We start from the raw sequence: 21,907 nt of genomic DNA, 5'->3' as shown, positions 1-21,907 counted from the left end.
CGGGGTCGGGGGTCGGGGGTCGGGGCCGGGGTCGGGGCCGGGGCCGGGGGCCGGGGCCGGGGTCGGGGTCGGGGGTCGGGGCCGGGGCCGGGGCCGGGGCCGGGGCCGGAGCAGGGCGGGCTCGGGGCGACCGGCGGGGCTCGCGGGCCGGGCGCTGCGGGGTCGGGTCCTGCCGCCGGAGGAGGCTCCGCGTGCGCCCGGCGCGGGCTCGGGGACGGGGTCCCAGGCCTCGCCGCGGCCCGCAGACCCTCCTGCTCCCGGAGCGGGGCCCCTCCCGCAGCCGCGCTGGCCCGGCCGTTGTGCCCCGGAGCGGCCGGGGCGGCGGGTCCGCGGGCCTGCGGGGGGTCGCGGCGGGCCCCGGCGGCCTCGGGGCCTGAGCGGGGTCTCCCGGGGCGGGCGCAGGCCCGCGGCGCGGCACGTCCCCGACGGGTGTGGCCGGCGCCCGCGCGCTCCGGGACCGGCCGGGGACCCAGGGCTCCGCCCGCCCGGCTGCTCCGTCCGCGGCGCTGAGGCTCGGCCCCGCCCCGCGCCGACCCCGGGCTGAGGCGGAGTCCCGCGCCGGCCGCACCCCGGCCTCTCGGCCCAGCGCCGTCTCTGCGCTGCTTGTGCTCGGCAGACGCGGTTCCGGGGCGCGGAGACCGCGGGGAGCCGGCCTGGGCCGCGTCTGGGGCGTCCGTGCTGCGGGCACCGGCCGGCCGCGGAGGGCGGAGCCACTCGCCGCAGGTCACGCGGGCCGCGCAGCTGCCCCGAGCAATGGGCGTCCGGCCCGGTTCCCGGCCGAGGCGGTGCTTGTCCCCTGCCTGTCCTGGCGGGGTGACCTCTTGTGGACGTGCGCAGCGGGGGCCGCGCCGGGCCTGGGGAGCCCGCCCCGCGCAGCGGCAGACCTCGGCCCGCGCAGGTGCCCGCAGGGCTGTTCCTCTGCCCACGGACGTTCTGCTTGACGCCTTGTCCAGCCGCACCGGTCAGGGCCTGCCCCCGGCCCGGGAGAGCCGCTCGCCGAGCTGATGGTGACGGCGCCACGGCGAGGGGGTGGCCTCACTGGCTTCCCGCGGGACCCCTGGACTCGGAGCCGAGCGGCTCGTGGGCCCGGGGCTGCAGGGCGGTGTAGCCCCCCGCCCCGCGCGCTCGGTCTGCGGCCAGCCGCAGGGCCGCTGGGGCCGGCCGCCCACTGGCCAGAGGGGTCTGGAGAGGAAGAGCTGATCTCCTGAAGGGAAACTAGTGTTGGGAAGTTCGGCAGCGAAGGGGGCTCGGCCCCTCGATCCTGGCCCATCCCCCGCATCTCCCCGACGGTCACCGTGAGAGGCCCCGAGGCCGTGGAAAAGGGCAGGCGACCCCGCGTAGAGGGAGGGGGGCCGGAATGGCGGCGGCCCAGCCAGCAGGGAGCGGGCGCCCGACCGGGGGAGGGAACGGGCTTACCCGGAGTGCTCCCGCCGGGCCGCTCTACAGCCAGAGCTGACGGCCGGCTGGTCTCATTCCGTGTCCCCCAACTTGAGAAGTTTGGTCTGTCTGGTCTTCTGAAGCCCGGTTCTATTACGGTGACCAGTGGCCGTGTGGACGGAGAGCAGTGAGAACCCGCTGCTTCCGAGAGAAAACGCGCCTCTCCCAGGACCGAACCCGCCCTGCCCCGCCGCGTCCAGCATCGCCGTGGGAGGGCTGCGTCCCAGCGACCCGAAGGTGCCTGGGGTGCCTGCCGCTGCCCTCGCCCGTGCTCGCCCGCCCTGGCTGCCCAGCGTCTCCGCTACAACTGGAGCAAGACGTGCGTGTGCTGGGCTCTGCCTCGGCCTTCCAGGCCAGCTTCCAGAGTGCCGGGCGAGGCTTCCCGCAGCCGCCGCGGCCACGCCGCGGGGTGGCCTTCCTCGTGGGCTCCACCATGGTGGCCGGAAACACTTGCCCTGGGTCGTGGAGTGGGCCGTGGGGCTAGGGCTGTCTCCTGGGTCACAGGAGAGGCAGGCGCTGCGCTGGGCACCCCGTCTCTAGCTTGTGGGGAGATGGGACATGGACTCGCTGTGTGAGCGGCGTCCCGTGAGCCGCGTGCGTGCCGGGGAGACCGCGGGAGGGGCGTGCCGGGGAAGGCCGGCCGGCCTTGGGCCGGTAACACCACCGTCTGGGTACCGAGTTACTTGACACGTCGTGATTCTGAGGCCTGAAGCTGCCGTAGGCCCCACGTTTCTTGCTCAGAAAGGTGAGGGAGCTGAACACCTGGCTGACCGCCCCCGGGCTCGGGCCGTGCTGTGCTTCCTGCCCAGGTGTTCAGGTTAATAATAAAACTCTCGTCCTGGTCAATCATTCTGGGAGCCCAGCTTTTGGACTCCACGGCGTGGACAGTCCAGCATGGGCTTTTTTGCTTTCTCGCGGTGCTTAGGGCTTTCTGGGACGCGATTGTAGAAACAGGAGTCTGTCTCACTGGGGTCTTCCGTCGGCCCTTGTGCTGTGACGACAACAACAACACATCACGTGCGTCTCGTGGTGGTCCGGGTCCGTTATGGATGTTTATGTTTTCGAAGACTAGATTTGGAAGGAACGTCCGCGCCGGCATGCAGTGCGGCCCGCGGCCCCAGGAGCAGGGGTCGTGCTGCTCCGGCCGGGCCGGCTGGGCGTTGAGGTGTGTCCGCTGGAAAATGTTCGTCTCTGACCTTTCTCCCTGCTTTGTGGCACTGAGCCCCCAAACCCTCGGAATTTGAGTGATATTAGTGGCTTATTGATAACGGGCCCCTACCGGGAGGTGCTCCCTTGGAACACAGAGTGTGGGAGTGCGGTGCCTCGGGGGCCGTGGCCGCCACACGGGGGTGGACACCCTCCTCCAGGGATGGCGGGGGCTGCAGGTGGGTCCGACGTCACGCAGCAAGGTTCAGAGACACTTGGTTGGACGAGCGGACGCGCGGCGAGCGGGGCCCCCCCTTCCTCGGACCCAGCGCGGGGGTCTTTCCAGCGGGCGTACCTGAGCTCTGTCCTTCCCGATAACGGGGTAGAGGGAAGTGAAGTGGCTTCCTGAGCTCTGGGAGTTGTTGAGGGAGTGACTGCACTGGGCCGGGCGTCGGAGCCCCGAGCATGGAGTCTGCGGCAGGAGCGTGAGGAGCGGGACGAGCCCGTGTCGGCTGCTCGGCCCGAGAATCTGTCTCTGGTTTGTGTGGGGGGGACTGACAGCCCCCACGTCCTCCCCACCCCGGTCATGTCAGAAGTGATGCCACCCCTCAGACTCGGTTGACCTCACGCAGCACAGGCCCCCTGGAGCGCCCCTTCGCCTGCAGACTGAGCCGAGCCCGGCCTGGCGTCTGCGTGACGGGGAAGGAGCCTCAGAGAACGGGACTGTGTGCCCGGGCTGCTCTGCCAGCCCGCCGAGGGGCTCGGGGGCGGACTCCCACTCCGGAGCTTTCTTCATGACGCGTCAGGGTTGGGGGCACGGAGCTCGGTCGGACGCGTGGTCGCCGGGTAGCCGGGCTGTGGAATGGCCTGGAGTCACGGCAGCTCCTGGGGATGTGCTGGCTGCGGGCCGCTCTGCCTCCTCGTGCCTTAGGGACGTGCTGGTGTGGGCCTGGCCGGTGCCAAGCAGTTGAGCGTGAAAGAGACAAGTTCGCGTGTCACTGGAAAGCGTGTGTGATCTTCGTTAGCGAGCTGGGTGCCGGGGTCTTTGCGTTTTCTCTAATGGAGGGGACCTGTTCCACTGCCACGGGCAGGTTAGCCGCGTGTTGGGCTCACTGGGCAGCTGGAGGCCGGCTGGTGCCTCGGTCCACACGGCAGAGGGGAGCGGGTGGGGCCAGGCGATCGCACGGTGTGCGGGGCTGTGCCGTCGTGGGTCACGGTGCCGGCCCTGAAGTTCCCTGCGAACCTGGCTCATGGCGTGTGTCTGGTCCCTGCGTTTCTGTCTTCTGGGGTCTGCCTTCACCGTGCCCCGACTGCCCCGTCCTCCGTAGGCCACCAGAGTGGCCTCTAACAGGTGGTGCTGGAGACACACAGACCTGTGCCACAGAATAGAGAAACTAACCGTCTTGGGCTCAGGAACGGGCCCGTGCACGTGGCCAGCTCGATTTCTCGCGGAGGAAGTAGCGTTGCCGGGGGCAGCGAGGGCGGTCTGGGCAGCGAGTGGCGCCGGGCAGCTCTTCGTCCGCAGGGGGAACCTCACCCGTTTGGGACCACGTGCACAGACGGCAGCCAGGCTCATCAGGCACCGGCCGGGTCTGCAGGCCTCAAGCCTAGAAGGAGATTGAGACTTGGAATTCAAAGCAAAGACCTAGCGTTGGGAAGAACGGACATTAAACCCGAAAGGGCGAGACGCAGGGGCGCTGTTGTGCGTTCGGTGGAGAAAGGCTTGTATCTTACATGTGGACCTTGCACAGGAAGAGGAAGAGGTTTTTGAACCATTGATTGATTTCTTTGTTTTTCAGAGAGAGAGAGAGTGAGCGCGTGGGGGGGCGGGGGGTGGGGGAGGGGAGTCTCAGGCGGACCCCGGCAGAGCGCAGAGCCTGACGCAGGGCTCGACCTGAGGACCCCAAGATCATGACCTGAGCCCAGACCAGGGGTCAGACACTCAACCGACGGAGCCACCCAGGTGCCCGTGAGCAGCTCATTTAAAAAGGTGCCGTCCAAGTGGCCAGGAAGCATGGAGAAGACGGCCAGTTCCGTTCGAAATCCGAGAAACGGCAAAGGAGCCCCACAGGACACCGTCCCAGAACGGCCCAACGTCAAGACTGCTTGACTGGGAGGACCGCACCCCCGTTCGGCTGTGTCAGAGGCCTAGGGCCACTGAATGTGCACGTGCTGCTGCTGGCCGCGGGCCTGCCCCGGGGTCCGTGTGAACAGAAGCGAGAGTGTGGCTGCCACGAAACATGAGCAGTCCGGGGGCGCTGAGGTGGCCCAGTCGTCGAGGGGACTGACTCTTGGCTTCAGCTCAGGTCACGATCTGGGTCCCTCCCGGTGCGCACTCGCTCCCTGCACGCAGTTCCGGCAGGCCTCGCGGGTGGACGGTCTGTGGTGGGGCAGTAGGGGCTCGTGAACCACAGCAGCGCGGGGTGCTCAGCCACACACACGCATCCGCCCGCGCTCGGGGCCCCCACGTCCAGCCCCCCAGGCACTGCTGTCGGGTCCCGGCCCCCTCCCCAGCGGGGCCGAGCCTGCTGCTTGCCGTGCTTCCAGGACGTGTGTGGGGGGCTCGAGGCCACCCTCTCCGGGCTGGGGCTGCTGCAGGACTCTGCCAGCTGTGGGTTTCCCCAGACACGGGCTGCAGCTGCGCAGCCTGTCCTCGCCGCCCAGACGGCGGTGCTGACGTGTCGGTCCTTCTGTGCGGCGTGGTGTGCCGGGGACGGTGCTGAGGTCGTGCCAGGGATGGTGCTGAGGTCGGAGAGAACTTGCACGGAAGTGCAGCTGCTGGGGTGCCCACAGCCCAGCCTTGCCGAAGACCGTGGCTCGTGTCGGGCGTGGGGGAGGGCCGGGGCGGCAGGTTCTCCGTCCAGGTTGGGCTAGCGGCCGATCGGAGCCCAGACAGCTCTCGGTTCCTGCAGGATCCGGAGCACGGCCGCGCGGGGTGTTCACCTGCGGTCATTTCTAGTTCGAGAAGGCAGACTTCTTCCTCCAAAGACGTGGCTGACGGCGCACGTCGGGGATGCCTTGCCCTGGTCAGTCTCGTTCAGGGGGAACCTGCCTTTGTCCTACGCGGAGTGTGTTCCTCTGGCTCTGAGGGGCGTGAACACAGACCAGCAGTCCGGGGTTCCTGGGGCGTCAGGATCCGAATGCGGTGCTGCCGTGGAAATAAGTGGCGCAGGGATCGTACAGACCTTCAGAGAACTTAAATCTCTGAAGCTCTTGTCGAGCCCTTTCTCTTCTGAAAGTTGAGTGTTAAGAAAGCGTCGCGGTCTGCTGGCCTCCGCTGGCCCAGTGGGTTGCCAGGCACCTGCCCTGCGTCCGGGGGTGGCAGGAGACCGGCCGGTGCGTGTCCGGGGGTGCCGGGGTGCACCTGCGGGAGGTGGGCGCCAGGCGTGTGGGCTCCGCAGTGGGCAGCAGATCCCACAGGCCCTTCTGTGTGTCCGCCAGGCTCCTGGGTGGAGCTGCACTTCAGCAACGGGAGCGGGAGCAGCGTCCCGGCCTCCGTGTCGGTCTATAACGGCGACCTGGAGAAAATCCTGCTGGACGCCCAGCACGAGTCCGGACGGAGTAGCTCCAAGAGCTCCCACTGCGACAGGTGGGTGTGAGGGGGCCCGTCTGCGCGTGCGGGTTACCCCGGCACAGGCCGTGCCCCAGAGTGGCCTCCCCACCCCTGCCTGCATTGCCGGAGCCTTGCCCTCCGCTGGGAAGGATGGGGTCTGGCCTGTGGAGGGACCGCGGTAAAGCCGGGGGCCTGGGGGGCGGCCGGCACGCACGCAGTGCCCCCGGCATGTCCTGGCCCCGTCAGCTGGGTCCCTGCGAGCTGCCGGGTGATAGCAGGGCTGAGTCAGAAAGCCAAGGTCGGGGGCCCTCGGGCTGTGCCGCGGAGCACCGACCCGGTGAGAAGGCCGCAGGCGGGCTGCACTGGGGGTCGTGTGGTCCCCGGCTCCTGCCGCCTGCCGAGCTCAGCCGAAGGGACCGGGGACGGTGGGAGGGAGGCCTGGGGGCCGGGCCTGCGGGGGGCTGGGCTCCTCGCAGCAGAAACCGTGCTCACATCCCGGTTTCTCTGTCCTGCTCCCTGCGCCCCCAAGCCCGCCTCGCTCACAGACCCCGCAGGATACCACCCGAGCTTCGGAACTCGACACGCACAGCATCGGCGAGAAGAACAGCTCTCAGGTGGGCGGCGTGGGCAGTGGGGTGGACAGAGAACGCTGTTCTCTGGGGTGGGGGGCTCTTGCCTTGCTTACAGCTGCGCTGGGGGCTTCCCCCCACTCGGCCTCCCGCCGAGCTGACCCGAGCAGGTGTCAAGGTCGTGGGCCCTCCACTGCCCTCAGCTGCCACCCGAGGACGCATGAGGAGCGCGGGTGGCTTCCCTCAGGCCTGGAGCCCGGCTGGACCCATGAGGCTGGCAGGGAGGGCCTCTGGGGGCCCCTCAGCGGCGGCGCTGTGTCGCGGCTGGCCGTCGGGTTGGCCCTGCCGTGCCGAGCCGTGCTGGTGTTCCGGGTCAGGAACAGGCGGGCCAGTTCGTGAGGCCCCTGCGTGCACGTGTGCGGATGCTCTGGGTCTGACGTGCCGGGCGGGGCTGCGTCCTGCTGTCGGGGAGACCCGGTCTCGGGAACGCGGGCCTTAGGACTGCTGCCCTGGCACGCGGCGGGATGTGGGGGAAGCGTCCTCTGGGTGTCCCAGTGGTGGTCACGGAACAGGGGACTTCCCTGTGCTGATTCGGAAGCAGGTCTTGTGATCCGTACCGCCGGGACCCTTGATCCCACGGGGGTCCCCCTGCCGGGCCTCCTCCCACCCAGGCTCCGTCCCTCCCGGGTCCCCCAGCTGGCCATCTCAGGGCAGCTGGCTGGGTGTACCCTGCGTTCCAGAGCGCTTCCAGGATGGGGAGCGGGGGTCTTGCCGACTTTCAGAAGGAATCACAGACTCAGGTTCAGAGTTTTTAAAAGCAAAACACCAGAAAGTCTCCTGTCGTTAGGGTTTGGCCTTACGTATCGCAGGTGTGAGTTTTTGGTTCTTTCCTCCCACTGGACAAAACCGCCCTTTCCAAGACCGTGGCGCGGCCCTGGGTCGCCCCAGCCGTGTGGGCCTGCAGAGCACTTGGATTTTCTCCTCGGAAAACCTGCCCCGCCCTTGGCGTCGGCGTGTGGACGCCCTCGTCCTCCTGCGCCCTGCTTCCTCGGGAGACCGCGTCTGCTGCCCCGTGTTGTCTGGAACGGGGGCGCGCGGTGCGGGCACGGCGGGGCCGGGCGGTGCTGAGCGGCGGCGCATGTTGCTTCTGCCGTAGTCGGAGGAGGATTACCTGGAGAGAAGGAAGGAACTCGAGAGCATCCTGAAGAAGAACTCGGACTGGATCTGGGATTGGTCGAGTCGGCCAGAAAACATCCCCCCCAAGTGAGTGTGCGCGGTGGCGCGGGGGCGTCCCGGGCGCGGGGCGGGCGGCTCACCGCGTGTCCCCTCCCCAGGGAGCTGCTGTTCAAGCACCCGAAGCGCACGGCCACGCTCAGCATGAGGAACACCAGCGTCATGAAGAAGGGGGGCGTCTTCTCGGCAGAGTTCCTCAAGGTCTTCCTCCCGTCCCTGCTGCTGTCTCACCTGCTGGCCATCGGGCTGGGGTGAGTGGGGCCGCGGGGCCGCCTCTGCCTGCTCCCGAGGGAGGGGATCTGGAGACCTGGCCTCCGGGTGTAGATCGTCCGTCCGCTTCCGTAACGTGGGGCCCGACGCTCCTGACCCTGCTGTGGGGTGGCCCCGACGGAGCCCTGGCGCGTGTCTGCCTGGTGCCTCCGTGACCGTCCATGTCCGTGCGGACTCAGCCACACTTGTCCGTTCTCGCACCGTGTGGACGGATGCTGCACGGACACGCTGAGCTGTCCCTCGCCGCAGCGGGCCAGGCTCGGGAGCCGCGCCACTTGCACAGCGCAGCCGTGCTCCGGCAGCTCGGAAGCGAGCCCCACTTGGCTCTGGTGTCCCGCGCCGCGGGCTGAGCTCCCCTCCAGCCTCTGTCTTGGGGTGCCGCGGTGTTCAGTGCATGCAGCTGGCCGGACAGACCGGACGGTCACTGTGAGCGTCTGTCGGAGGCTGGCCTCCCGGGCCCCAGGGAAATGGGACGAGACAGCCCTTGAAGCACTGTGCCCGCATTTTCCCAGATCCCGGGGCTGGGGCGCAAGAGACCTGGGGTGTTGGAAGTCTTAGGGCCGGTGGGCGCTTCCTGGTCTTGGAAGGTTCTGTGTCGCCCTCCAGCTGTGTGGGAAGTAAGCAAGCACAGGGCTGCCTTCCCCGCACTCCCTGGAGCCCCACACCCTCGTTCCGGGAACTGTGCCTGGGACATGGCTTCCCAGTGGGCCAGAGGCTCCTGGACGTCCGTGTCCGATGTGAAGCCCTCCCCGGTCCTGGGCCAGACCGTGCCCCCTTCCGGCTCGGAGCTCTGGCTCTCAGCACGGCCCCGCTGGCTTCCTCCTGGCCCGTGTGGCTCAGCCGGGCTCAGGTTTTCTCCAGGGCTAGCAGCTTAGGCTCTGTGGGAGCAGGGCCCAGGGCACATTCAGTCCCTGGCTTGGGCCTTCGTTTCGGGGTCAGTCCCTGCAGCCCGCTCCTGTGCCCTGTCCCTGCCCCTCCCCGCTCCTGCGAGGCTTGTGGAGCTTCTGGTGCCCGGAGTCCAGCCCCCTCGTTCCTCTGAGGCAGCTCCCAGCAGGCCCTGGGGCCTCTCCCCTGCCCGCGGGTGCGGCGGGTGGGGACTCCCCAGCAGTGTGTCACTGCGCGGACTTCTAGACAGACCACGACGGCCTTTCTGCAGCTGGCCAGCGGCCGCCTCTGTACGGGGACCGAGCGCATCCGTGCACGAGCACAGCTGGCCCTTTTCCGAGGTAGATGTGAAGATGGGGCGCTGAACCCTGACGCGCTCCCCCGGGAAGAGACCTTCACGGAGGGATTCAATACCAGCTTCTCAGTAGCAGGGGGAGGGTAGCCCGTCCTCGCCGGCAGGAGCTCTAGGCCCCCGCGCACCCCGTCCTCGCCGGGAGAGCCACGGGCCCCGTGCTAACAGCTGTTGCTTTTTCTGTGAAGGATCTACATCGGGAGGCGCCTGACCACTTCCACCAGCACCTTCTGATGAAGACTTGGAAGCTGGCCTTTGTCCCGTAGCGGGGGGTCGGCGCTGTGAGCTGAAGAGCCGCCTGGGGCCGAGCGGAGCGCGTCTCTCGATCCGGCCGGCTGTTCGGAAAACCGTGCGCTCCTCGTCTGCTAGAACGAAAGACAAGACCGAAAACCCCAACACGCTAAGCTGTAATCAAACCTACGGGATCAATTACTGCGCATGTGCTGCTGAGGAACATCAGTAGTAGTCGGGTAGTGAGTTTTGTTCGGGTACCATAAGTAGCAAAGTGTAAGTAATTTCAACACACTAGATACGACGTGTAGTATTTTAACAAAAATTATCTGTATCGTTACTCAGTTAAAATACTTTATATTTGAAAAGAATGAATAATGTTTATTAAAATAAGAATGAATGTTTATTAAAATGACTGCATACGGGGTTTGTCCCAAGTGAATACTGTGGCCTTACACGCACACTGGTCTAGGAAGCGCTGGGTGTGAGTGGGCAGGTTGTCTCCGCTGCAGACTCCGCCGACCCCCGCTGCCGGTCACACAGCGGGGTCTGGTGAGCAGATGCCGACGCCTGCGTCCGCCTCCGACACGAAGCCGCGGGCCCCGCAGCCGCCCCGGACGGTCGTCGCCTGTCCCGGGCACCTGCTCACGTCTTCCTCTCTCAGCGCCTGGATTGCTGACGCGAGTCCTTCTCTCTGTGTTCGTGTCTCCTAGAATCAGCTTCGTTCTAAGCAAACCTCTGTCTACAAGAGACTGGAAATAGAAAAAATAAATCTCCGCTAAATCCTTCAGAGATGACTGTGGTCATGTATGGTTTAAATGAAATGTTAAAAAACAGTAAAAAAAAAAAAAATAAAGGTCAGAAAGCTTTCTGATTAAACCAGGCGTCTGCCCCGCTGTCCAGTTACCTTCCCGAGGCGTGACCTCCGCAAGGCTGCCTCCTGGGCCCCGTGTGTCCCCGCGTGTATCTGTCCTACATTTCCACCCTCGGCTCAGTTGCATTTTAGTTTTTAACATTTCTGCTTACATTTAAATGATGACCCTGGACCCAGCTGTGGACCGCTGCCTCACTGGGAGAAGAATTGTTCGTGGGACTTCGCCAGCAAAGGTGAGGCTCCCAGTGACGCGGACGTGCTTCGGCCCAGCCAGTCCTGTGTGACTCACAGCGGGTGGATTTGCCTTTCGCTGGGAACGGGGGCTCGTTCTTCCGCGGCTGGGTCTGGAGCGCCTGCCTGTGAGGGCCACAGCCAGCAGGGCCGCGCGAGGGCACCCCCCCACCCCCCGTCTTCAGCGTTGGGCGCTGCCCCGTGGCTTTCCCGAGCCATCGCCTGGGCCACTGGGGACCCTCTGCAAGGCAGCCGTTCGTCCCCGTCTCGGTGGCCCTGAGCAGTGAGCAGAACTGGGCAGAAGGCCTCCAGGGCTGTTGGGAAAGTGCTTTTCGGAGTGACATGGGGATTGAGGCTTAGGCCTTCTCGAGGCCTCTCCCACTCAGCGTGAAGGTGGACATTGGACTCCTCGAAGCGCTGTGTTTGCGTGGATTGTATGTGTGTGTGTGTCCTCGCGTTTGGGAGGGATAATAGCGCTGCAGGCCTTGGGGTCTCGCAGATGGCCCTTTGTACTTGCCGCTGAATTCACTGAGGAGCAAGTGCACGTGCTCGGATTATGTTAAGGAATCCGGCCACAGAGCTGGTCATCCTGAATGCGGTTTCTGGTCCAGACACCTGCAAGGTCCAGTGGGGCGCTGGGAGCAGAGGAGGCTACGGCTCTGGAGAGAAATCAGGCACCTGGAAAGCCACCTGCTCGCTCCTTCTGACCGGTGACCCACTTGTAGGAATCTGTCCTGAAGATGAACCTCTGGAGGCCTGACAACCTACAGGAGCGTGTCCAGTAACATATGCTCCGTGGTGGCGCAGTGCGTTTGCGCAGCGGGTCGGGTGCACATGCCACGGGGCTCCCGTGCTGCAGCCCCGTGAGGCTTCTCAAAAGGACCAAGAGGTCTCAACAAACGGGGATTTCTGGGGTGTGCTGGTTCTCTAAGAAACGGGCACCACAGCTGGTGGCCGGCAGCTGGAGCATGGCCGCCACGTTTCGGCGGGTCGGTGTCCCTGAGTTCCCTTCCGGGGACCGGCCTGCTCGGATAGCGGGAGGCGGGGGGTGTGCTCTGGGCCAGCTGCGCTCCCAGGGACTCCGAGCGCCTCGGGGAGAGGCTGCCTGGGGAAGGCGGCCCAGCTCGGACACGGGCCTTCTGGCATCAGACGCTGCCCAGTGGATACTAACCACACCATGGAGAAGAGGAGCTGAACCCTAGCTGCAGCCGGTGAACAAAAAGTATTTGAAAAAACACATCTGGTGTGCTGTTGTTTGTGCAAAACCGCGCGGAAGGGACTAGAACTCCCTTGGGAAGAAGGACGGACAGACCTAGAAGTGCGGGAGACCGGCTGCTGCCGGGGGGCAGGGGTGCTGGCGGGTAGGAAGGGGAGGCGGACTAGAAGGCTTAATGCCTTTTCCGTGACTCAGAACCCCAGCGATGCTTCACAGCCAGAATCCATCACTGAAACCAACGTTCTCAAAGGGATTCAACCTGGAATGCCAGGAGGGACACTTGACTCCTAAAGGAGGCACCCTCGTGGGGCAGGGGAGGTGGACCCGCAGACGGCACAGGGCGGCCAGGAAGGGGTGGGTCCTAGCCGGTGGGGGATGCGGACGGGGCACCTGGAGCCGCTCACGGTCCTGAGTCCTAGCCCTCCACGCGCGTGTGCCGGCAGGCTCCTCCGGCCGGTGAAGACCGATGTGCCGCGGCCCAGGCCCCTGCCCGTGCGCAGAAGCAAGCAGCGCTCTGATCGGACGCTACACCCCACCCGGTTCACAGCGGTGCATCCAACAGCCCAAATTGGGAAATAGCCTAAGTGTTCACCTTAAATGGATTAAATGTGCGCTCCGTGTCTCGCACACACTCAGAAATACGATGCAGCCGCAGAACAGCAGGAAATGGGCCATTTCCTTCGTTTCCAGCATGGACGGACCTCGATGCCCTGGCGCCCAGTGGTCGAAGTCGGGACCGCCCGAGCTCACCTACATGTGGATCTCCTGTTTGTTCTCTAAGATGTTATCTGAGAGGCGGAGAGCCCGCGAGCAGGGGAGGGGCAGGGGGAGAAGCAGACCCCCTGCTGAGCCGAGAGCCCCCGCAGGGCTCCCTCCCAGGGCCCTGAGATCAGGACCTGAGCCGAAGCCGCTTCAGGGACGGAGCCCCCCGGGCGCCCCCCGACGTGGGATGTAAGAACAAACCCACCATCAGGCTCACGGACGCAGGCGGGGCTGGTGGCCGCCAGAGCGGAGTCGGGCGGCAGAGACGGGCGGAAGGAGCGAGAAGGCTCTGCCGTCCAGCCACACACCAAAGCCGCGGGGACGGAAGTCGGGGCGTGGGGCTACAGCACCTGGAAGCTCCGACGGGAGCAGCTCTGAGCGGTTCTCAGCACAGGAACCAGCGTTCCGTGAGTGTCGGGACGGACGCCGACTGGTCGCTGCGGTGAGCAGACAGCGGTCATGTCCCCCTGAAACTGGTCTCTATTCACGGTACCTCGATTGAAAAAAAAGGAAATCACCATTTCTAACAAGAACCATAGAATCACACTGCATTAAAATACTTCGATTTCAGAGAATGTACTTTTCCTCTGAAAGTTCTTGGAATAACGACAAATTCCTGCTCCTCACCCCCACGGAACACACATTTTCAAAGATACCTCGAGATCTGCAGAGACCCTGACCAAGACCTCTGGGGCAGACAAGCGGACTGTCTCAGAACTCTCAGAGACGCACCCGACAGCCTGGGGAGGGTGTGAGGCTGCCAGGGAGCACCCCACGGGGGCAGTGCTGTCCCCACACCTCCGGGCCGTGTGCGCTCCAGTGGCCGCCCGCATAGCCACGGACCCAGGCCAGGAGCAGGCTGTTGGCGGTGCCCCCAGGGTGCCAGCGACGCGCCCCAGAGTGTGCGGCCTGGAGGGATCTTCCACAGAACACGTGTGCAGATCCGCGCGGGTAGGGGCTCTGTTGGGGACTTACCGGGTACGGGGCCATCAGAGAAACGGTGGTGTCACCGGCTCCGCCATCCTCGACGGCAGGGGGCCGAGAATGAACGCGGGCTAGTGTTCGGGGGAGAAGCACCCCCTGAGGCAGGACAGGAAGGACGGGCCGGCTGGTCCCACGCAGCAGCAGCCCAGACTCCCAGCCAAGGGGGCAGCTGCCTGCCCTGGGCCCCTGGTGCTGGGACGCAACCGGCACTCACGCTCTGAGGACAGGGACGCGCTGCCAGACAAGGTGCAGATGGGGCTGGCGGACACCAGGCCCAGCGGACCCCCCTCCACACATTCTTCTGCTCATCGCCCCGGGCCCTCAGCTCCACCGCGTGCACGCGCTCCGCATCCCATACGCACCCGCCCCTCGCCAGCTCCGGGGGCTGCAGTGTGGGGCCCCAGAGGCCCAGTGTGCAGGCCAGAGCCCCCACCGTGACCATGTGCCACCGGGTATCCACCTGGACCCCCAGCAGACTGGTGTGGGGGGAACTGCTGGCCGAGGGGAAGGGGTGCGTACCCCCGGGATCTGCGCCCAGGCTGGCGACACCCCATGGCTGCCTGTGACAGCCCCGTGTCGGGGGGGAGGGCTGCCTTTTACCCACGTGTTGTCCTGACCCCAGACCGGGCAGAGACTCCTGGGGTGCTCCCTGCCCGGGGCACAAAGGAGCCCCTTTGCACCGAGGGCGGGACCCACGGCAAGCAGGGTGGAGGCCGGCCAGGCAGGTGTGAGCAGAGCATGCGGTCGGTCCGGCCCAGCGAGCGGAGGAACTTGGGCTCAGCAGGCTGAGGCCTGGAGGCTGCCGTCTGGGGCCCCAGCGGCCGCCTTCTCTGCCCCGGGAAGGCCAAGGTCTGGGTCTTGGTTGGTTTTCACACCAGCTTACGCGAGACTTTTCTGGACTTGCTACACTAGGCGGCCGGAGCGCCCGACCCAGGCTGTAAGGGGAATGATGGTTCTGCCGCCGCCTCACACGCCTGGCAGGGTCCTCGGGCAGCCCCCACCTCAGACCGGGGCTCTGCACGAGGACCAACCTCCTCCGGATGGCAGGGGCCTGCCGCTCCTTCCCCTCTGGAGCCGAGTCGTCGCCGTCACCTAGGCTGACCGGGTCAGGGCTCCGGCTCCTCCGTACACAGGGCACGGGTCTGAGAGAAGTCCAAGTGCGATTTCGGATCCTCTTCAACCCCCTTCAGCAAAGACTTGCAGACGAGTCCTCCTGAGCACACCGTGGACCAGCAGAGCCCCCGGCTCAGCCCGGCTGCCAGGGACGCCCACGGGGGCTGCCTGGGGTGCGGGGCACACAGCCTCCGACTGCGGACTCGGGGCCGCTTAGCTCCTCCGAGAGCGGGCAGAGCCGTGGCCTTTGCTGTCGTCACACTGCAAGTGCCGGTGATTTGAGGACGGCTGACCACTAGGCTCCTGAATCTCACACTAGCTTATTAGAAGCTCGATTTTTCTTTAAAACAAAGAAACAAAACAAAAAAAGCGTGTGTAAATCCGCACACGAATAAAGCGTATTCACCCCGACGCCGGCCCCCAGCCTGGAGAACGTGAAAGCTTCAAGGAAAAGAGCAGCACAGAATTCTAAGAATGAAACCGTTCACACAGCTCACTTCCAGGGACAGAGACGGCGTCTGTAACCGTGACCGAGGATGGGGAACGCCGTGGCGGCCGCAGGCGCAGCACTGCCCTCCGCGGGGGCCCCCGGGTGACGGCGGGCCCGAACACACAGCCGAATCCGGTTCAACACTGACAACTCGTCACGCCTTTCCGCCAGCTGACGCGGAGGCTCCGTCCCACCAGCACTTTCCTGAAGGACCAGGGCGGGCGAGTCCTTGCAGAGCTGCGCACCTCGGCTCGGTCACTGCCAGCAACGGACACACCGTGAGAATTATGGGGAAGTTTCTAACTCAGCGTGTATTAAAGTGGCATTCTGTGAACGTTAACTCGGGGTGCGAGCGCACGCTCCCCACGAAGGTCTCTGTCCTAACAGGTGGCGTTCACAATCAAGATACGCCTCAAAATTTCAAGACCAGCGCATGTGGCCGGGCGCTCCTGTCCCCTGGAGGACACTGTGACTAGGGCCGTGTGTGGAATCTCAGTAAGGTCCAGTCACTTGGCCCTGGCACATGTCTGTATTGTCTTGGGAAATGCTCATTTCTGGTATCAAAGATCCTGCTTAAAAAACCCACCCCCAAGGCAGTGATGGCGTCACACACGGGCTTGGGAAGCAGCCAGAAGGCCAGTGTGCGCGGGATCCCGGCAGTTCGCAGGAAGAACGTCCCTCCCACAAGTCCTCTTTGAAAAGGCTTAGAAACAAAGCACGTCCACGTCCCCGCTGTGAACGGAGGCGCTGTGGGACCCAGACGTGTCCCCTCAGGGCAGCGACGGTGCTGCTCGCGGCTCTCTCTGGGGGCCAGGGCCGGGGCCAGGCTTCGCACAGACCTTACCGGGCGCATTACCTGCACCATTTCCACAGAAATAAAACAGACTTTGAGTTTGGGACGGACGGGCTCTCAGCCCAAGAGCCGCCATCTGCCAGCCAGGGACAGAAGCTGTGCCCTTGCTCCAAAGCGCGAATCTGCAGAATCTCATGACGTGCAACGAGCAAAGAAAAGGCCGATACTGATCTCGGATTTAAAACCACTTTTTATAGTGTGTTGTTTTATTCGGTGGTCACACCCGAGGCTGTGATGGCAGGTACAGGTGTGGGGGGTAAAAAGCTGCGGGACCTGCTCGGGGAACCACGCCCTCGGCAGGGCCCCCCGGGCTCGGAGGACGGGGCGCGTGTGAAGGCCCGAGTGTGACGGGGGAGCCGGGGGGTAAGAGTCTCAGAAAAAGAGATGTTCCGTCAGACAACTTTCCTCTTGGGCGTTAACCTTTCGGCCTGCGAACCGGAAGGGAAGGCTCAGACTGAATAAATACACGATCTGGAGGAACGGCCTTTACTGAGCACTGTCCGCCCGCCGCGCGCTGAGCGGGGCTCTGCGGAGCAGCGGCCGCCCCTCCAGCCTGCGAAGGGGAGCGGGCAGCACCGCCTGCTCCTCACGGGGAGGACAGGCCCCTCCTCGGAGAAGGCGGCCGGGCCCAGTCCCCGCGCCGGCTTCCTTAGTTGACTTTGTCCTGGAAGATGTACAGGTTGTTGGTGGCGGCCACGGCGATGATGTTCTCCGCCGGGTGCCAGGCCGTGTGCAGGATCTTCTTGTTGAAGTCCAGACTGTCCACGCTCATCTCGTCCTTCCTCCTCTTCCCGCCCGCACACACCTTCCGAGGCTTTAAGCAGGCTCGAGGCTTACTGTTCTCCCGGGAGGCTTCCAGCGTGACGTCCCTCCGCGTGTTGCGATCGAACATCCTGAAGAAGTTGTTGTAGGACCCCGTCATGATCGCGCTGCTCGGGACAAGAAGAGAGAGCAACGCCCGTCAAGGAGGAAGCGCTCGGCACCCGGCCGCGCGGGCCCCTGCCCTCACCCCCCTCCCGGACAAGACCTTTCTAGAGCAAACGGCACTACGGATGGGCCGGGGAGACATGCAGGGGAAACGTCCTGCTCAACGGGGAACGCACAATCACGTCAGCAAAAAGCAGTACAGACGAGAAATGGAAAAAAGAACCGTCACACTTTTCATTACACCGTTTTGTTTTTTTAGTGATCTCCACACCCAACGTGCGGCTCCAACTCACAGCCCGGAGACAGGAGTCCCACGCTCTCCTGACGCAGCCAGCCAGGGGCCGCACGCTAATGCGTTTTTAAAAAAGTAAAAGAACACAGTCACAGTGTGTTTGTTTTCAGGTCTGGAGCGTCTGCGACTCTGCCGCAGGGGACGCCAGTCAGACTCGTCCCAGCACAACACACGGCTGCTTGAACAGTCCGTGACGCATTCGGATGTCGAAGTCACTTCACAGGAAGCAACAGGAACACGAGGAGAAGTCCCAGACCTCAGTGCGGGTCTCCAGCATTAACGCTAACGGCTTCCGTTTCTATAGTCAAAACATGTGTTACACAGGTTGAAACTTCTGGTCTTTTTCTATAAAACTGAGAGGAAAATGGCCCACAGCCCGTGTTGCCATGATTTGGCCCACGGCTTTAGGACGAGCCCCACTGCAGACCCCGCAGCCGGCTGTCTGATCGCGCACGGCCGGCCGCTGACCCTGACCGCGGGCGAACCCCCCGGGGTCTGACTAAACCGCACGCAGAGAACAGGCTCAACTCCGAGACCACTCTGCTCTCGAGCCCCGGGAGCGCCCAGCCGGGGACACTCGCCAGCTCAGCCTCGGGCCAGATACCGGCAGGGAAGGCTGAGCGGGGTGTGCCCACGGGGAGCTGCCGTGCGCGCTCGGGAAGCCGCACTTCCTGGGAACACAGAGGGCGGGAGACTCCCTCAGGGCCCGCTGTCTTGTGCCTGGCAGAACCCACGGCAGACCGACAGCGGCAGACCCCGGACCCCGGCTGCTCTGACCACCGTGCTCGCACGGGAGCAGGAAAGGCGGCGTCTCCAGCCACACTGGTCTAGTGACCCAAACCACACAGACGACCACCCTCCCGAGCAGTTGGCCAGGTGTCACCCTGTTCGCTGGGACAAAGCAGACTCGGGAACAAGTGGTATGTCCATTTCTGCTGCTGGACAACCTGAGCACAGCCAGGCGGTGCCAGGGACAGCACAGCCCCGGGCGGAGGGCAGGTCCCCCCTCGTGCCACAGCATCCCTCCGCAGGGGCTTCCCGGCCAGAAGGCAGGGGAGGGTTTGCAGGGAGGAAAGAACAGGCAGTGTTCCTGGAAAGTTCTCCGGCGTTCCTGGGGTGGGAGACTTAAGGGAACATTTCAGTGTTTCGGACAGACCAAGAGGCATAAAGAAAAATACACGGACTGTCCACCTACCCACAGGCCACCGCCCGCTGGGTCCAGAAAGACGGGTCCCCACCCGGGGCCCCCAGCAGGACGGTGAGTCCTCAGAGCAGGACAGGATCATTCCGGGACATGTTTACGTGTCAAACAGTTACACATTCTTAACAACACATCCATCTCGTGCGCTCTACGAGACACAGAAGCCATTGGGTCGTCGTCTTCCAACAGCTTTGTCCGGTCTGTATCCTCGTGAGGCCATCTACGGCTCTTCCTGTCGCAGGTCACAAGAAGACCCGTTCCCTGCCCCTCACCCGACACGGGCACTGGGGCTCCGTCAGATGCTCGCTCGCTCCTGTCTCAACAGCTCTCCCTGCCTGTGCGGCTTTACGGACGCACGCGGGCCCTGCCAGTCTCCAGAGGACCACGGTCATCGGCCTCCGGCCCCCAGCCTGCCCGACATCGCTGTCGTCGTGAGAGCTCTGGGGTGGCATCCCGGTCACTCTGACCTGCTGTCTCCTAATGAAAATGAGCATTTTTATCCATTTTCTTCCCATTTCTATTAACTCCCATTCCTGAGCTGTCACTGTCCTACCGACCGGGACTCCTGTGCAGAGTCTGGACGCTTCCCTCTGGAGCAGCCGTACTTCTCTGCTCGTGCGGGTTTCGCCTTCACCGCCGTGCCCAGCGTGTGTCCATCGGCCCGGGGGAGACGCCGCTGACGCTCCAACACCGCCGCCACCTGGACCCGGGCTCACAGCGCGCGGCGCTGCCACGGCTCTGGCCCCGTCCCTGCAACACTCAGCTTGCTCCCTCCGGCTGAGGGAGAGCCGTAACTGTCCCCCCAACACGGACGACCGAGACTAGTGACTCATTCAGCGTCCACGCTCCCCAGCTTTGCTCACAGGGCTGGGGCCAGCAGCGGCTGCTTTCGATGGCGTCCCTTCCGGGGGTCGCACCCCCATCTCGTGAGCTCCCCGTGAGGGTGAACTGCTCTCCACCTGAAAGCAGCTTATCGCACACGCGTTCTGAGCGATCCCCATCTCGACACACGCCTCACGTGCTGGCGCGAGCACGAGGGCCGCGGCCCACCGTCCACCTGCTGCGTCCACCTGCTGCGCGGAGCGGGCTGCTCTCAGCCGGACCGTCTGTTCTCCAAAGTAGTGTGTCGGGCTGTCCACGGCTGTTTTCAAGGTCTCTTTGCATCAGGTACCTGTGGTTTCGTTCTGACACGGGGGTGGGGGCGGTTTCTGCGCCTCCTGAATCCACGCGTTCACTCTCCCATCAGCTACCAGAAACCCCGATCTGGCTGCGGTACAGGCACTCCTGGGCACGCATCTGCAATCTGCCCGGTACCCCCCCAGCCCCCGGTGCTCCTGACCTTCCACGGGTCCCACTGGCCACACTCCAGAGGCACGTTGGGGCCCCTCTGATGCGGCTCAGTTCAAAAACCCAAGGTCTCTCTTCCTACTCTGGGTCTCCTACCAAGTCCACAGCCATTTTCAACCACTGCGCTTTTCGTTTCTACAAGTCCTGTTTGATTCCTTTACGAATTTCCTACGTCATATTTAGGGCTCTCAGGATTCCTTCTGATGACCTGAAAACATCTCCAGCGTTCAACTCTCACGCCCTGCAGCTTACGCTCCAGGATCGGACTCCTCAGAGGGGAAGCTCCGTTGCTGTTTCTGACTGGTTCCCAGCAGCTCCGTGTGTACTTGGTACTTCTCACCTATATGCTCGCATCTAACGGATTTTCATCGGCGGAAATCCCGAGTCCGGGGGTGCTGGGCGAGGCACACCGCCAGGTCATTGGTGGGTTTGCCGACAGCGCAACGCTGGAGTGCTCTCTCCCAGGCCGGGCGCCAGGGCCCCGCAGTGTCCGAGCGCAGGCGTGCAGCCTCTCTTTGTCGGAGCTGAGCGCGTGCTGGTCGGGACCCCAACCCCACTGCTTGTGCGGGCCCTGCCCAGGGCCCTGGTGTTGCTGCCAGGGCCTTGGGAGACGGATGCCCGCACGAGGCGCGCGCTGTTTGCCGGGGCGGGTACAGCCCGGTGCTCCGCCTCTGCCCCCGGAGGCTCGCGTCTGCCGCAGTGCCCACGCAACACGGAGAGGTGGCGGTCGGCGTGACAAGAAGGCGGGACCTGAAGTGGTTGCCCTTCCCGAAGCCCAGAAGCCCAGAGCCCTGCCCGCTCTGTAGGGCTTGACTCCTCAGTTAACTTTTCCAGGTCCCGCGGCCGGTCCAGACACAAATGCCCCATCCTGGGAGGGAGGGCCGGCCGACGGTTCCACATCTCCGGGCACTTCTGTGCTGCTCCCAGCTGCCAGGGTCTCGGGCACATTTCCCTCAGGACTCCCATCTGCACGAGGATGGATGATGCCGTTTCCATAATCCCTGAGGGTCTCACTGCCAGCGCGCACTGTGCGGACCCAAGGCTTCTTGACGCCCACCAGCCCTCCACTGTGAAAACCGAGCCAGCAGGGTCCTGGGATCAGATGTCCTCAGGCCAGCCTGGCACCCCAGGTTCCCGGACCTTCTGCTTCCCGTCTCCTCTTCATCTGGCCGTCGCGCACTCTCCCTCGCTCACGTGCGCTCCATGACCCACGTGCAGAGATCTGTGGCGGCCTGGCCAGCAGCACAGGCCTCTGCCGCTCACGTCACGGGGAGGCCCCACCTGAGGCCCCACCTGTACTTCTAGGGACGATGACAGTCTCCTTCCAGCACCAGCCGCACCGTGTTGTCGGAGATCGAAGACACGGCCTCGACAGTACTGCGGCTACTGCCCTCCTCAAAGGATGCGCACGAAATAAACCACGAGACACCAGAGCCACCGCCTCGTCAAGGCCACTGGGACTTCAGGCTGGCCGCCCCGCCAGTGAACTCGGAGAACAGTTCCCTTCCTCCCTCCCCAAGAAAAGGCGGACTGGAACGTGGCCATCGCACACGCTCAGCGCTAAGCCCTTCTCACTCATCTTGGAAATAAGACAATAAAAATTATTTTGAAATATTTAAGAAGCATTTTAAGTATTTTAAAAACAGCCAAAAGGAACTGTAGTGCTCTGTGCACCGAGTAAGGACGGGGTCGTGAGTGAGGGGACAGCTGTTCAGATTTCCCCGTCTCGGCCTCGAACCTGCCGCTCAGCAGGCAGGCAGCCCGGACGGCACAGCCCGGCAGCCCCCAGGCCGCTCCTCCAGGACGCGCGCCCCACCTGTCTGAACCGCTCCAGCAGCACTCGAACTTGTCGAAGATGCAGTCGTTTTCGTACAGAGAACAAAGCTTGCTTCGCAGGTACTCGTGCACCTTGAGGAAACCACAGCAAAGTCAGAAAGCGCC

At 64.4% G+C, this 21,907-nt stretch overlaps 2 protein-coding genes and 1 long non-coding RNA gene across 5 annotated transcripts in view; 1 reads left to right on the top strand and 2 right to left on the bottom strand.

Annotated features, from left to right (window-relative positions):
- The window catches only part of BNIP3 (BCL2 interacting protein 3), a 25,129-nt gene extending 15,028 nt beyond the window's left edge, over positions 1-10,101 (top strand). Inside the window, exons 1-6 of one of the 3 annotated variants that reach the window (XM_059398843.1) lie at positions 534-961; positions 6,025-6,172; positions 6,666-6,750; positions 7,862-7,968; positions 8,040-8,189; positions 9,634-10,101. In XM_059398843.1, coding sequence (XP_059254826.1) covers positions 754-961; positions 6,025-6,172; positions 6,666-6,750; positions 7,862-7,968; positions 8,040-8,189; positions 9,634-9,679 — 744 coding nt within the window. In that variant the 5' untranslated portion in view covers positions 534-753 and the 3' untranslated portion in view covers positions 9,680-10,101. Of the gene's footprint in view, positions 1-533; positions 962-6,024; positions 6,173-6,665; positions 6,751-7,861; positions 7,969-8,039; positions 8,190-9,633 lie in introns of those variants that run through there. The other 2 variants (XM_059398841.1, XM_059398842.1) reach the window with 2 other exon arrangements.
- A 227-nt stretch (positions 10,102-10,328) lies between these two features.
- On the bottom strand, positions 10,329-12,581 carry LOC132016887 (uncharacterized). Its single transcript, XR_009404049.1, has 2 exons — positions 10,703-12,581; positions 10,329-10,428 (listed from the first exon to the last, which is right to left on the bottom strand). It is a non-coding gene; the product is annotated as an uncharacterized LOC132016887 (long non-coding RNA).
- Positions 12,582-16,371: 3,790 nt separating this feature from the next.
- The window catches only part of PPP2R2D (protein phosphatase 2 regulatory subunit Bdelta), a 79,354-nt gene continuing 73,818 nt past the window's right edge, over positions 16,372-21,907 (bottom strand). The window contains exons 9-10 of the mRNA XM_059398840.1: positions 21,783-21,874; positions 16,372-17,128 (exon numbers count right to left, since the gene is read on the bottom strand). Of these exons, the coding sequence (XP_059254823.1) occupies positions 16,849-17,128; positions 21,783-21,874 (372 nt within the window). The 3' untranslated portion in view covers positions 16,372-16,848. The remainder of the gene's footprint in view (positions 17,129-21,782; positions 21,875-21,907) is intronic.

Source organism: Mustela nigripes, chromosome 4 (genome assembly GCF_022355385.1).
Source record: "Mustela nigripes isolate SB6536 chromosome 4, MUSNIG.SB6536, whole genome shotgun sequence".
Taxonomy (NCBI): domain Eukaryota; kingdom Metazoa; phylum Chordata; class Mammalia; order Carnivora; family Mustelidae; genus Mustela; species Mustela nigripes.
Note: the sequence above shows the minus strand (reverse complement) of the source record. Positions and strands in the feature narration are given on the sequence as shown.